The 14301-nt window shown below is 37.9% G+C and overlaps 1 protein-coding gene across 1 annotated transcript in view; it reads left to right on the top strand.

Moving 5' to 3' along the window:
- Positions 1–14301, top strand: part of LOC126092560 (muscle-specific protein 300 kDa) — a 651560-nt gene that overhangs the window by 614581 nt on the left and 22678 nt on the right. The window contains exons 121-129 of the mRNA XM_049908233.1: positions 1107–1424; positions 2011–2340; positions 3062–3279; positions 3539–3830; positions 5036–5170; positions 5305–5450; positions 11888–12086; positions 12286–12564; positions 13150–13380. Coding sequence (XP_049764190.1) covers positions 1107–1424; positions 2011–2340; positions 3062–3279; positions 3539–3830; positions 5036–5170; positions 5305–5450; positions 11888–12086; positions 12286–12564; positions 13150–13380 — 2148 coding nt within the window. The remainder of the gene's footprint in view (positions 1–1106; positions 1425–2010; positions 2341–3061; positions 3280–3538; positions 3831–5035; positions 5171–5304; positions 5451–11887; positions 12087–12285; positions 12565–13149; positions 13381–14301) is intronic.

Raw genomic sequence — 14301 nt, 5'->3', positions numbered from 1 at the left:
TAGTTCTCTAAGATAAATATGGATTGCAATACATTTCCTTATACTTCCTTTTGCATTTTTTCGGAATAGAAAGTTCAAGAGGGACTCTTAATGGAACGAAAACCATTATTTTGTAAATATTTTAGATTAAATTTATAGTAACTAAATTTCTGTTGGTGCTTGGCAGAACATGATGATAATATTATAAAAGGAAAACACTTCCTAATATTCAGCAAAATTACATTTATTTGGTCACTCATTCATATGTTCTTTAAAAGTGCAATCTCAAAAGATAGTCCTTCTTATTAAACAAGGGAAATTATTTATGATTCCTTATTCATTCAGAGTCTTTGTAAGTAAAATGCCAATGAGATGCTATATTTTGTAATGTGAATGAACTACCGTAAAACTGAAGAGAGTTTTCTTTTTGTATTTATACCTGAACATGGCACAAATTGGCTATTAGATTTTCTCATCACACCTAATTTTCTTTATTGAATGGAAGTACAATATTGACTGTAAATCTTGATGTTTATCTCTTTGTTTTTGAAAGTGTTAAAACTCAAATTCCAATTTGTCACAACGAGACCACCAACCATTTCATTTTTAACCAATTCTTATGAATCTGGAAGTTAATTATAAATTGAAACGTCATTATAGCATGCTTGCTTTTGTTTTTCTTTTCCTCTAAAAGTTCCTGCTTTGCAAACTTGCCAACAGTTGATGTCAGCACCCAGTGGATAACCACCGTAAATCTATTCATGTTTCATTTACCAGACTCTCATATTATACTGGCTTTAGTGCAGTTCATTAATAGCTCTTAAAAACTTTCGAATAAGCAGTTCAATTTTGTGTGTTTCCAAAAGAAAGAAGAATAAATTAGTGTTTGTTTTAATGAACAGCATCTACATGTAAAGAGGATTTGTTTAAAGAATTCTGGCAAATTTAAAACAAGTCATTTTAACATTTAAGTTATGTCACAATTCACTACTAAAAATTGTAAAATGTTACCTTTCATTGTTCAGCATAGAGCTTTTTTTATCATATTATCAGTTATCTTGATGTTGAAGTTAAATTGACATTTTTTTATAATGTAGTGAAAATTCCACATCTTATCTTGTATGCAGGTACATCAGAATCTACTGACCAACCAGCAGAATGTGTTGCTGTCCAAAAATGACTCGGATGGGCTTTTGGGTAGTGGTTTAATAGAATCGTCAGTAGTGGAACAGTTTGCTTCATTGACAAATCTCCATAATGAGACATTGGCCCGTATTATGGATCGTCATGCAGAGGTACGCGCTCGCCTGGATGCCTGGGATCGTTATCGACAGGATCAGGCAGTTCTCTTGGCTTGGCTACGAGACACCGAGAGGGAGAGGGCACGCCTTCAGCTTCGGTACATACATCTACGCTGTCTGCCCAAAATTCTTCTTCGGATACAAGTGAGTAAATTCATGATCATTTAATTCACCGTGAAGTCTCATGTTTTCAAGGTGTGATTGATTAATGGTTTACTTCTGAGCGTTCAGCTGAGTTTGTATTTCCATTTTGTATATTTTGACAACCAAGCCAGGAAATACAAACTTACTGAATATAGAGAAATGCACCATTAATTTAATTTCTTGTTTTTAAAAGTAATCAGACTTTTCTTAGAGTTATATTATTAGAAAAAAGTCAGAGAATGGAAGAAATGAACTTATCACACTTTCACTAAATAGGTATTCTTAGTGTAAGAGTTTTCTAAACATGCATGCTGTTGTGCCATTATTTGTAATAAGCTTTCAAAAAGACTTCTAAATACTTCGGTAAAGTAATGTATTGGTTTCAAGAGCTGCATACATTATTTTTAGATCATTACTTATTTTATCATAAATCGTATTGACTCATTTCAGTGGTGACTCTAGGAGTCATTATTCTGTGGTACTGGCAGGAAAGCTGTAGTGGTGATGTTACTGTATTCATGTCCCATAATAAAAAGCATGTCTCACAGTGGAAAGTATTCATGGTTGCTTGTATGTTGCGTTCTAGGCATTGATTGAGAAGATTCCATCTGGTGAGGCGCAGGCTGAATCACTTCAACAACAACAGTCTTCCTTGCTGACATTTTGTGATGAAGCACTCGCTACATCAATCCGTATGGAACATGCAGCTATTGTTCAAAGGATTTCCAACTTGGGTGCAGCACTTGAAACCTGGCGTGAATTTTTGGAACGAATCTCAAACTTAGCTGCTTCTTTTGAGCAGCAAGCTGCAGCAGTGACAACAGCATTCAATGAAGTACGCTCCACAATTGAACAGAGTGGTGCAGACACTCCTGTTTCAGTTAATGCCGTCTCTGAACGCCTTGAACGGCTGAAGGTGAGAGCAATATCATTTCTAAGCAAATGTTCACTGGTGTCTGCCCCCCCCCCCCCTCCTACACACACACACACACACACACACACACAACACAAACACTTATTGAAATTAAGATTTCATTTTGAAAGAAGTATCTAACAGATGGAAAAAATCTTGAAACATTATCTGCAGTAGAAAGAATGCAATACTATGCTTTAAAGAGTGATAATATCAGTGTACATGGCAAAAGCAGCAATTTTGAAGTAAATGTAAGATATATAAATGAAAATTACATCTAACTGATTTTGAGGTGTATAATTTATCACCCACATCAGAGATACAGGCTTTTGTTGCTACAAAAAGTGGCATAAACTGTTTTCAGTACCTGATGAATAGGTTTGAAAGTAATTGGACGTATTATCCACCCAGTATAAGGAAGAAGATAACCGACATATTTTAAATTAATGTATGTTAATACTATTTGCTAAGTACATAAGATGCATATATGCTTTGGATAGGGTTTAGATAATGTGCTCGTCATGTTGTTATTAAATCCTATTGTCAAATTGTGAGAGAAAAAGATGGATATTTATTGAGAGATATTGCTTCTGTTTGTTTGTTTTTTGTGTGTGTGTGTGTGTGTGTGTGTGTGTGTGTGTGTGTGTGTGTGTGTGTGAGAGAGAGAGAGAGAGAGAGAGAGATGAAGTTTTTCAGTTTTGTATACTTATTGTCTCTATTCTAGGAACTACGTACACAGCTAGCAGATCGTACTGCTGATTTAGAGTCCCTTGGAGTAACATTGGAGCAATTGAAGGAGTGTGCTGCACCACAGGATATGAAGGCAGCAACACAGCGAGCATGGTTGCTGTGGCAAGCACAAGCTGATCTGGAACACCAACTGACACTGCTCTGCCACAGACTCGAGGAGCGTATTGGATTAAGGACGTTGTTTGATACCAGGTATTTATTCCCTTATGACGAGACACAATTGCATGCATTCAAGGGCTATTGACTAGTGATTTATAGTACAATGTAGTAAACTTACGGCATGGGAGGTGACTTTTCTATATTGCTTCCAAGATTCACAGAAGCCAATAGCCTCTAGGTGTCATGATGCTATCACATTACTAGGATTTATATTTCATGGTAATGATAAAAATGTTAATTTTCCATCAGCTTATTTCAAAATGTGCATTATCATAAGAAAATTTGATTGCAGGCAATCTCGCTTCATGACTTGGGCATCAGAAGTTGAAGCACGTTTGGAGCGCAGCAGCACTGCAGATGCAGAAGAGGTTCTAAGAAGACTAGAGACAGAATTGCAGGCTGAAGTAGCCCTTAAGAGGCGAGAAGCAGAGTGGCTGACTCGAACCGGACGTGAATTGCTTGCTGAGATGGACACAAATGCTGATCCTGAATTAAAGGAACGTGTCGAACGGGTTGAGACTCGATGGCGAGAACTGCAGGATCTTGGTCGCTCTCGTGCAGCACGACTTGCTGAACTGCTGCAGGTATGGCACACTCTCTTTCAGTAACATGTTACTAAATTTTACTCCTGCCCCCCCTCCCCCAATCCCCCCCTCCCCCCTCCACCACCACAACGACCATTGCTTCATAGTCCAGCATTGTAAGTGGAAAAATATGTATAAAAATTTCATTTGATGTGCAATATCCTTATTATTATTTTTTCTGCTAATAGAAAAGAACACCAGTTTGTAAGTATGCGGAGCAGTGTTAAACAGTGTGATGAAAAGCGCCTAAAATGTATTAAAGAAATTTTGCTATGTGTTTCTCACATTATCACTAAACTCAGGTTTCTTAGTGTAAGCAGCACATTCAAAGCTTGTGATCGTTGTGAACTGTTGGCAGAGAAACAAATATTTGGTAAACTTTTTTAATAGGAAATACATCAGTAATTCTATTATTACATGATAAGTGTCTGCCTGCTTAGCTGTCTGGTAACATGCTCACCTCCCATGCCAGTAGGCCCGAGTTTGATTCCCACCAAATTGGAGATTTCTCCACTCAGGGACTCGGTGTTGTGTTGTCCTCATCATCATTTCATGCTCATCACTGGCACGTCCCCCAATGTGGCATTGGTTGAAATACCACACTTCAGTTTTAAAATTTGCTCTGCTCTTTAGTTTGTTGAAGCAGATGTGTAAATTACATTGATAACTTTAAATGTGCCACATTATTACTACAGATTTTTAATCAATGAATTTAATTTAATGTGAAAAGTGCTAGGTTTGTTATATTCTTATAAGGAAGAAGCTCACAGAATAGGAATAAAAAATATAAAGTGCAGACTGAGACAGATAAAGTTCCATTAGGAAGAACATAGGGGACATAAGTAATGGCTGAATCACTAATAGAAAAATTGTGTAATAAACATACATGTCACCCTTGTTGTTGTTTGAATGGAAATGAGCCATTGAGACACACAACAGTGCATTTTGTTCTTAAATATTCCAAGGTTGTTACTATTTGAATTTCCAGAGTAAATTGTTCTATGCTGTTGTACAGAATTGAATGGTTGCTAATGAGATAGTCACCATAAATGCTAAACCTCATATTTTACCATTGTCTGCAAAATCCACAGCAGGGTATTAATATAATGAAGCAAATGATGTTCATATATAAAAAACCATAGAACTTGAAAGTAGTTTAATCTTCCAGATACAAATTAACCATCATTTTCATCATTACTTTGCAGACCATGTCTCAGTTAGAACTGCGCCTTGCTGAGCTACGTGCGTGGCTTCACCAGGTTGAATCAAAGCTGGCCACTCCATTAGTATTTGAAACCTGCAGTAAGGAGACTGTTGACCAAAAGCTCCGTGAACATGAGGTCTGTATATCTCTTAAATTTACAATTTTCCTTATTTAAGTACAACCATTTTATTTTCGCATTTCAGGTTCCACTTTAAGTCAGTCTGAGGTGTCTTGTCATATGTGCTGAAAGTATCATTCTTTATTTTTCAGGAATTACAAAAAGCAATTGAGAAACAAAGTAGTAATGTGGGAGAAGTACTTAATCTTTGTGAGCTGCTTCTGACAAACTGTGAAGCATGCAAAGCAACAATAAATACAGAATCTATTACTATAGCAACTGATATGTTGGAACAACGGTATGTATCGCCAGTGCCTTTGCTATTACCTCATTTTTATCGTTGCATTACTAACAGCTTCTTGTTTTACACAGTCAAAATTTAAATTTATTTGCTGGAAAACAAAAAATGATAAGTCTTTAATGAATTTTTGCAGCAAGGTACCGTTATAGAAATACTAAAATATGCTGTTATGAAACCATTATTTAAAAAGAACAGATCACAATATTTTTACCGCTATTCGATCTGTCTGCTAACTAGCTTCCAGAGCTCCTCGAGAAATTGGCACATATGAGAGCTGGAGAGCACGTTATTAGTAGATGTCATTTCATTTTCCAAGAAGGTGTGTCAACAAATGATGCTTGATAATTCTGTTTTTTGGTAGATCAGATTTTTTTAAATAATATAATGTCAGAGTTATTGGTATCTTCTGTGTTCTAGCCAAACATTCTGATTGTGTAGTCCACAAAATTGTTTTACTGAGTTTCAGTGATTTATGTTATAGATTTGACACTTTTAAGTGTTGCAAATTTATCATCTTTGAGAATTATACAGTACACTTGTGACATCTGCAAACAAATTATTCATCAGACATCCTACACTGGTTTAGTGTAATGTAAATGTAATTTATACACTTCGTCTCCCCCTCCCCTCCCCCCACTCTTCCCTCCGTCTGATCAGGACTGGTACAGCCATTGTCATACATTTAGATTTAACACATTGAGGAGTAGTGTACACATTGGATTTAATACATTACAGATCATAATAAACATAAAGTTACAGTATAATCATATTAGAAGTTGACCTGCTTTTCCAACAAAAAGTATACAACAGGCAGTATACTGTCAAGTCTTTCAAGCAGAGCAGTACAGCTACACATATCGGCAAACAGCATCCGATAGTGGCCAGACATTGTAGGAGGTGGCTGGCTGTGCTATATCTGTCCGTGCAGTCAAAACAGATGTGACTGACACCCTTCTTTTCACCACAGATGCAGTGATGCAACCAGACAAATATGATGTAAGTGCTTCCCATAGCAGCCATTGTTGAATGTGAGTTACTTTATAATATTTGTCAGTCATTGGTAGCATTGATTTTTCTCATGCCAGAAGTTAGGATTCAGCATTGGGTTCAATTCGACATAATCTTTACGTGTGAATTTGCAGGTCTCTTGCAGTTCTGTATTCAACTTCTCACTGATGTTGGTTTAAAAGCATTTAAAAGATTTGTAGCTGGTAATTCCATGTATCCCCTCACTCCATCATAGATGGTTGCTTCGACTAGCTTGTCCACTGTTTCATTGGTAGGTGTTCTACAGTGTGCTTTTACCCAGTACATTGTAACTTCCTGATTCCTGTATTTGTGGTGATCTATAACATCAGATTCATGATGTGATATGCTGTTGTAAGGTTGTATTTTCTGCTGCATTAGATGTCTTTAATAGTTCCACCACTCATCTGAACTTGGAAAGGGTGATGAACTCAGAGTTGACATGCTCCTCAGTGTATTGAAGAATAGTCAAAAACTCAGCACTATTCAGTGTCCCTCGATAGGTTCAAGAAAATGCAGTATTAAAATTTACGTGATCTGTAAATACAGCAAGATAATGATTTCAGCTCACAGGAAATCCACATTTGCTACAGGTACAGTTGTTCCTGTTATATCCTTGACATGTTCAAATGACTCAGGTCATGAATCTTTGCCTTAACGTGGAATTGGTCGCTGGTAAAGATCCTACGAAGGTGCATTTGTAGTTTATGTTAATATTTGCTGTCTTATACCCCAGTTAGGGTCAATAACTCGCATAATAACAATCCTCTTAGTTCAGAAGATAATTCTGATTGTAAGGATATCCATTTTAGACATTACTGAAGAAATCTCCCTTGAATTTTTGAAGTATTCTGAGTGCCATCATATACATACACAGTCAGAAAAAAATTGCAACACCAAAAAATAATTAATGTAGAGTAATGAACTTTCTGCAATATATTTGTCTAGGTGATTAACATTACCAGATCACAGGTTAATGTAAGCATGAGATAAGCCATTGCAAGTGTGAAATGCTGGTACTTTAATGACTGGTGTAACTGAGAGAACGTCGAATGCAAGCAGGCAGATGTGCATGCACTGTGTTGTACGGGTGCCAGGTGTCAGTTCGTGTAATAGAGTTCCATGCCTGTTGCACTTGGTCAGTTGATACAGTGACACTTAATGCTGTTTGTTGTTGATGCTGAAGTTGAAATTCATTGATGTCCCATATGTGCTCAATTGGAGACAGATCTGATGATTGAGCAAGCCAAGGCAGCATGTAGACACTGTAGAGCATGTTGGGTTGCAACAGCTGTATGTGGGTTAGCATTATCCTGTTGGAAAACATACCTCTGGAATGCTGTTATTGAATGGCATAAAATTTTGCCGTCAGGGTGCGTGGGATAACTCTACTGTCATACGAAATTGCACCCCAGAACACAGCTCTACATGTAGGTCCAGTGTGCCTTGGCTGCAGACAGGTTGGTTGGAGGCACTGAACTGGTCCCTCCTGACCACCACATGGTCATCACTGGCACCGAGGCAGAATCAGCTTTCGTCAGAAGACACAACAGATCTCCAACCTGCCCTCCAATGAGCACTCACTTGACACCATTGAAATCGCAAATAGCAGTAGTATGGGGTCAGTGTAATGTACACTACAGGGTTTCTGGCTCAGAGCTGTCCTTAAAATAACTGATTTGAGGCAGTTTGTTGTGTCACTGTGGTGCCAACTGGTGCTCATATTATTGCTGCAGATGCAGTACAGTGTGCTAGAGCCATACACTGAACAAGATAGTCTTCCCTCACGGGTGAGCCACATGGCTGTTGGAAGCTCACTCTTCTGGTGGCCATACATTCTCATGACCACCACTGCCAGCAATCATGTACAGTGGCTACATTCCTGCGAAATCCACCTGCAATAGATAGAAGGGACAGCCAGCTTCTTGTACCCTATTACACAACTTCGTTCAAACTTGGTGAGTGTTGATAATGGTGTCTTTGTCACCTGAAAGGAATTCTTGACTAACAGCTCACCATGTTCAATCTGAAGGGTAACTGACACAACCATTAAAGTGTGTATTAAAAGCAAACCTGATTTGGATCCTCATAATGGCTCCACTAACACCACTCTTATGCGCCTGGTGTAAAATTTTAATAGACTTCATCTCTGAGATGTAGAAACACACCTACCAACTGTCATTTATGTTGCTCAATGCCTTCTTGGTGTTGCAGTTTTTTTTCCATCAGACTGTTTTCCATTTTGTACATCATTGCCATAGATTATGAATTTCATGAAGTGAAATAATAGCTATTGACATTAGGCCGAAGCATAACTAGCTAATAGTCTAACAATAGTTTAGTCTTGTCTCAAAAGTTTTCATTCTCCAGCATGAAGCACAGCCATTTAATGAATGTATAACCATTTACAATCATAATCTGTTGGAAACACTTATGCACAGGGCTGGTTCAAGAACATCTCTTCACACAAGGCATTTGACAGTCTTCCTAACCCCCTGTTGACACTTCCACTTTCACACTTGTCATTTTTCTCTACTAATTGTGGTACTGTATACAAACCTTGTGCTTGAGCACCCTCGGTACCCCTGACAGCTTGTCCTCCCAAGCGACCACTACTAATTGTGTCCTGTATGGACAGATTAAAGCCTCTGGCACCCCTCTTGGCGTGGTACCCCAAGCCCGAACCCAAAATTTTTTTTTACAAAACTGATGATGCGGAATTGATCCTTTTTAATGAACATCACAGCAGATGTTGGAAATGGCCACCAGAGATGTCTATGGAGCATTTTGGTAGGTTTATCAAATTGGTGTGCTCTACCTGAGGGATAGCTGCATCAGTGTTTTCAATATTCTGCTGTAGTAGCTCCCAGTGCGTGAGGATTATTTGAGTACATCTGACCCTTCAATTTTCCTCATGGGTAAAAAACGTAAGGAGAGAGGTCAGGTGATCAACGCAGCCAGGGGGTTCCACTGTGCCTCTCCTCACCAAACATCTCATGCCCATATCACAAGGTTGTCAAGGCGATATATGCTGTTGCCGTACATTGCTGAAAATATCCATACAGTTGTTAATTTTCTGTGAGGTGATCCACGTATGGATTAAACAGAATATGGACATATTGGTCAGCATTAACAGTTGGTGAAGTAATTATGTTGTGATTTGGACACCACTAACGCCAATTTTGAGATATTGCAACAGCTGTGCAAAGTACCAATGGGGATTTTTGGTGTATAATGCTGCATGTTCTGTGACTTTGCATATCCTGACAAGCTGGACCAGCACTCACCTGAAGAAATGGAAAACCGGTGATGCAAAAGGCCTGATTCCACTTCGCTCAGAAACCACTGGCAGCAATCACCACGTGAAAGCTTATCTGGACTCCTTAAGTTGTGCATAACGGCAAATTAGTAACGATACAGATGCTGCAGTCCCCCCCCCCCCCCCCTTTTTTTTTTTTTTTTTTTTTTTTTTTTTTTTTTTTTTTTTTTTTTTTTTTTTTTTTTTTCTTTCCTGCAGAGCCTTCTTTGTGCAGTTTTGCCACTAAGTTGTGCATTGCAGACTTCACTGGAGATTTTGCCGAAACCCTTTTAAGTCATAAACTTTTGCAGAAACTGTTTTGCACAAATAGTGCTTCACATGATACTAAACAGTGAAGATGTAACATTGTATTGTGAGCACCATTTTATGTTGGTTTCAACTGCTCATCAAACACATGTGTTCCCCTCACTCGCTCAAATGTAATAACACTGTTAAGCACTCGGGAAAGAGCGTGTGGGAGATGCGCATGCACACACATGTGACAACAATCAATTGGTGGGTCAGAATCACAGTTTCCAGTATTTTCTGTGATAGCAGTTCTGATCACTAACAAGGGCCAATTCCACTGAATCTTACAAATATTTTCTGTGCCAGTTTTATTTTGCCCACCTTCTATTTTAAGCAGTAACATCTGAGGTCACAATTTCACAATAATGGAATCACAAATTCCCTAATGTGTGTATGTGTGCATTTATGATCTTCTTGTGTGTGTGTGTGTGTGTGTGTGTGTGTGTGTGTGTGTGTGTGTGTGTGTGTGTGTGTGTGTGTGTGTGTGTGAGGGGGGGGGGAGAGAGAGAGAGGGAGGGAGAGGGAGGGAGGGAAAGAGCTGTTTTGATACTAGTCAGCAGCATTGTTTTGATGTATCCATTTCGTATGTATCATACTTGGTATTCAATGCTTAGTTAAATCTTCAAATCGGTCATTATTATCGGCATTCAGATGTGAGCACAGTATTTGGTTAGAAATGATCATGTAGAAATAATTGGTTAGAGGAGCTGGAGGTGTAAGAAGAATCCTTTTCACACCTTGGGAAACACTGATCATAACTTTCCTTCATTAGCTTTATTTATTTGAGCCCACTGTCTTCTACCCAACATTTCGTTGCTGCCCTGTACATAGATAAAGTGATGTATCTAAGTCTGAGCAAACTGGGATCACAATCATTTGAATTAAGTTTAAATTTGTCAAAATATTGCTGAGAAATCAGTCTTTCCTTTGACTTTCAACAGATGTTAACAAAATGTGGTCTCTATATGGAAAACACATTTTCTCATAGTTAATTCGTCTTGCAAAATGTGCCATACTCTTTCTTGTAATATAAAATAGATTATGAATATGCAAACACCTTTAGTTACTGGTTGTTAAATGGACAGATGTGTGAAGTTGAAATTATAATCCAGAGCAGAATTTCAAGCTTGATTTTTGTCTTTAATGGGTGACCACTTGTGCTATTCGTAGATGCCTGAAAGATGTAATTTATCACTGGATACCCTTCATACCTTAGTATTTTCCTGTAGCCAATGAAATGTGTGGAAAGAGGCAAGATGCAAGTTGAAACTTTTGAATCAGCCACTATGGCCTACACTAATAGTGCAGTTGATATGAGTAGTGCACTGTTCGTTAAAGGCAGGGTCCATGTTGGAATGTTGGTCTGGCATACAATTTTTAACAGTCTTAAATATTCATAGCAATCCATTCTCTACAAATTAATAACAATAAAAAAGAAACCATCCAGTACCATACTGTGTTATTTCCTTGGTATTATCACTTGTGGCTGCATTATTAGAAAATTCTTTATGTAATCTTCTTAAGAGAGCTGCAAGTACACTCGGATGCAGCCATTCATGTTGTGATAAACTATTCAAAACAAAGAATATTTAGGTCACACAGAATTAAACTTTATCCATTCTGCAGATGAAGTTGACATTCTACACCAGATTCAGAAAGTTGTATGAAGCTAGAGAATGATTAACACTCAGGCATTGGAAGTGCTGAAGGTAGCAAGCTGAGAATATTGAAGTGTGGTGTTGATATTTAATTACTACAACTCTTTCAGAAACTAAAGAGAATTTTATTGTAATTGTTTCAGGTGGAAGAATGTCTGTGGCCAGTCGGCAGAACGCAAGCGACGTATCATTGCCGTCTGTCAGTTGATACAGGACTTACAGAAACTCTGCACTGAACAAGAAGACTGGCTCACTGCACAGGAGATGGTTTTGAAGGAACTCGACAGTCGGCAGGATCTGCGGTCACAATCTGAGATCCAGTCTTTTGTTTCACGTATCGATGTGAGTTGTAGTAATGAGAGCAGTGTAAAGTAGTGAAGAACATCAAGAGTGTGTAGTGAAGTCTACTAGAACTTTTAAGTAGAAATTAGAGTAACTTATATACTGCAGGAGAACTCATTTAGATTATTTACTATTTTTACAATTTAGAACCAGCATAGCTGACTAAAAAAGTACCTAACTGTTGTCTGTTTTGGATTAGGGTGTGCTGAAGGAGGTGGAGACACGTGCTCCAGCCCTCCGCATCCTGGACCAGTCTTACTCCCGTCTGCACAAAGAGAGTACTCTCCTCGAACCAGAGAATATGCGGCAGTTGACATCTGGAGCTCGATCGGTACTTCGCCGTTGGCATGACCTAGCACCTGCTGCAGCTGCTGCTCAACAGAGGCTATTCAGAGAACTGCAGCGATACCGGGACTTCGCTGCTGCACACAGTAGAGCACTTGTTGCTCTCACGCAGTTTGACATTAGTCTTACACAGGTAATACTTTGTTCACTTTCACTGCCCTTCAGAAAGTTGATACAAATTTCCTGTGTGATTGAAATTGGTTTTATTAGTTGTCCATGTCAGGAAACAGCACATTACATTTCACTTCTAAGTATTTCTAATTTTGTTATAATAATTTCTAGCACTCACACTACAGAAAGTTGGGTAGATACAGATGGTGTACTGTATACAAATTGGTATTTCTTTTGTGTGTTTATTGTTGTGCTGTGCACAAGTTGTAACCATTAGTGGAAAGAACCATTGAGAAGCTAAGCTCAGTAAGACATTAAGTAATCTCATTTTACACAGTAATGAACATTACTGTATTTGTATGTCAGAATCAGAGGGTTCATATTTTCTTGTGGAAAGTGCATACTTATTCACCATATTATGTACTTCAATTTCTAATTGTGTTAAATTTGTTTTTACAATTCAAAAATCTTGAAAATTACCTAATAATTTTGTGGTAATTTACTATGTATGAGGAGTTATACTTAGGATACTTGTCCATTTTACATATTTGTTTAAGACCTACAATAATGATAAGTTGTATTACTTGAGATGGGTTATGTTTCTCAGGCACAGCACTTAACAGAACAGTTGGACTCGTCACAGTTGACACAGCTAGAGACTGATCTGGAAGGATTGTCACCATTGGTTCAAGAAGTGGAGGAAGTGGGTAATAGAGTATTACAACGATGTAGCCCGGAAGAAACATCTGAATTGCGTGGCATGCTGAATGAATGCCAGCTTTTGTGGTCAGATATTCGTGAACGCTTCTGGCAACTACGGGAAAAGTGCAGCTCCCAGGTTTGTGTTTATAAAGTCATTGGTTTAATTTGTTGTTCAGCATAACAACTGGTTAGTTGCAGCATCTATAAACTGCCATTGGTGGCAGACTTGTGAGTAGTAGCAATGGACTCCAGGATCGGCTATAATTATCAGGTAGTGACATAGTACAGATCGATAAAACATACAATCTATTCCTGAAATCCAACTTTGTTGTTTATGTAAACATGAAAGAAAGTGGAAATACCTAACCCTTTTTGGTACTGTGTGGCCTTTTGGATTTGTATACGATGGCTTTCCTTGTTTTTTATATCCTGTAGTTACTCTTTTCAGTTTGTCAAGATGCACTACAAACCTTCATATATTTTCATCTCAAGCGTTTAAGACTTGAGCTTTAACATTTTTATCTGTATTAACTTTATTTTCTTGTCCGTGCATCAACAGTTCAACTGAAGTGAAGTATTCTCTTAGACTTGCAACATATATACTTTCTTATGAGATTTGGTGTTAAGAACTAGATGCAATTTAAGAATAATAGTAACATTCCTAAATATGACATAGCAACAAAAAAGTTCTGCAATACTTGCAACTTAACTTCACTCTAGCACATAAGGAAGCACTGTGTGCAGTCAGGGAAATATTTGACCAATTCCCGTGTAAATTAAAGGTTGTCAACAAACTGAAATCATATCTGCTTGACAGCTACTCCCACTCCATAGATGAAGTCCTCAGTAGGTTTTCAGTTATTAAATTTAAAATTAGATGACAGTTAATGTAAAAGAAAAGCATGTAAATGATCAGCATATATTCACACTTTACTGCATTATGTTTCTAAACCTGTTGACGCACTCCACATCATTTCCATACAGAAAAACACCATTGGCAATCAAAAAAATTTAAGAAATCGGGACTGTCATTAATTTGTTTAGCAACTGCAGAAAA

This window comes from Schistocerca cancellata, chromosome 7, assembly GCF_023864275.1.
Source record: "Schistocerca cancellata isolate TAMUIC-IGC-003103 chromosome 7, iqSchCanc2.1, whole genome shotgun sequence".
In the NCBI taxonomy this organism is placed as follows: Eukaryota; Metazoa; Arthropoda; class Insecta; order Orthoptera; family Acrididae; genus Schistocerca; species Schistocerca cancellata.
The sequence above is the reverse complement of the archived record's forward strand: the minus strand, read 5'-3'. Positions and strand labels throughout refer to the sequence as shown.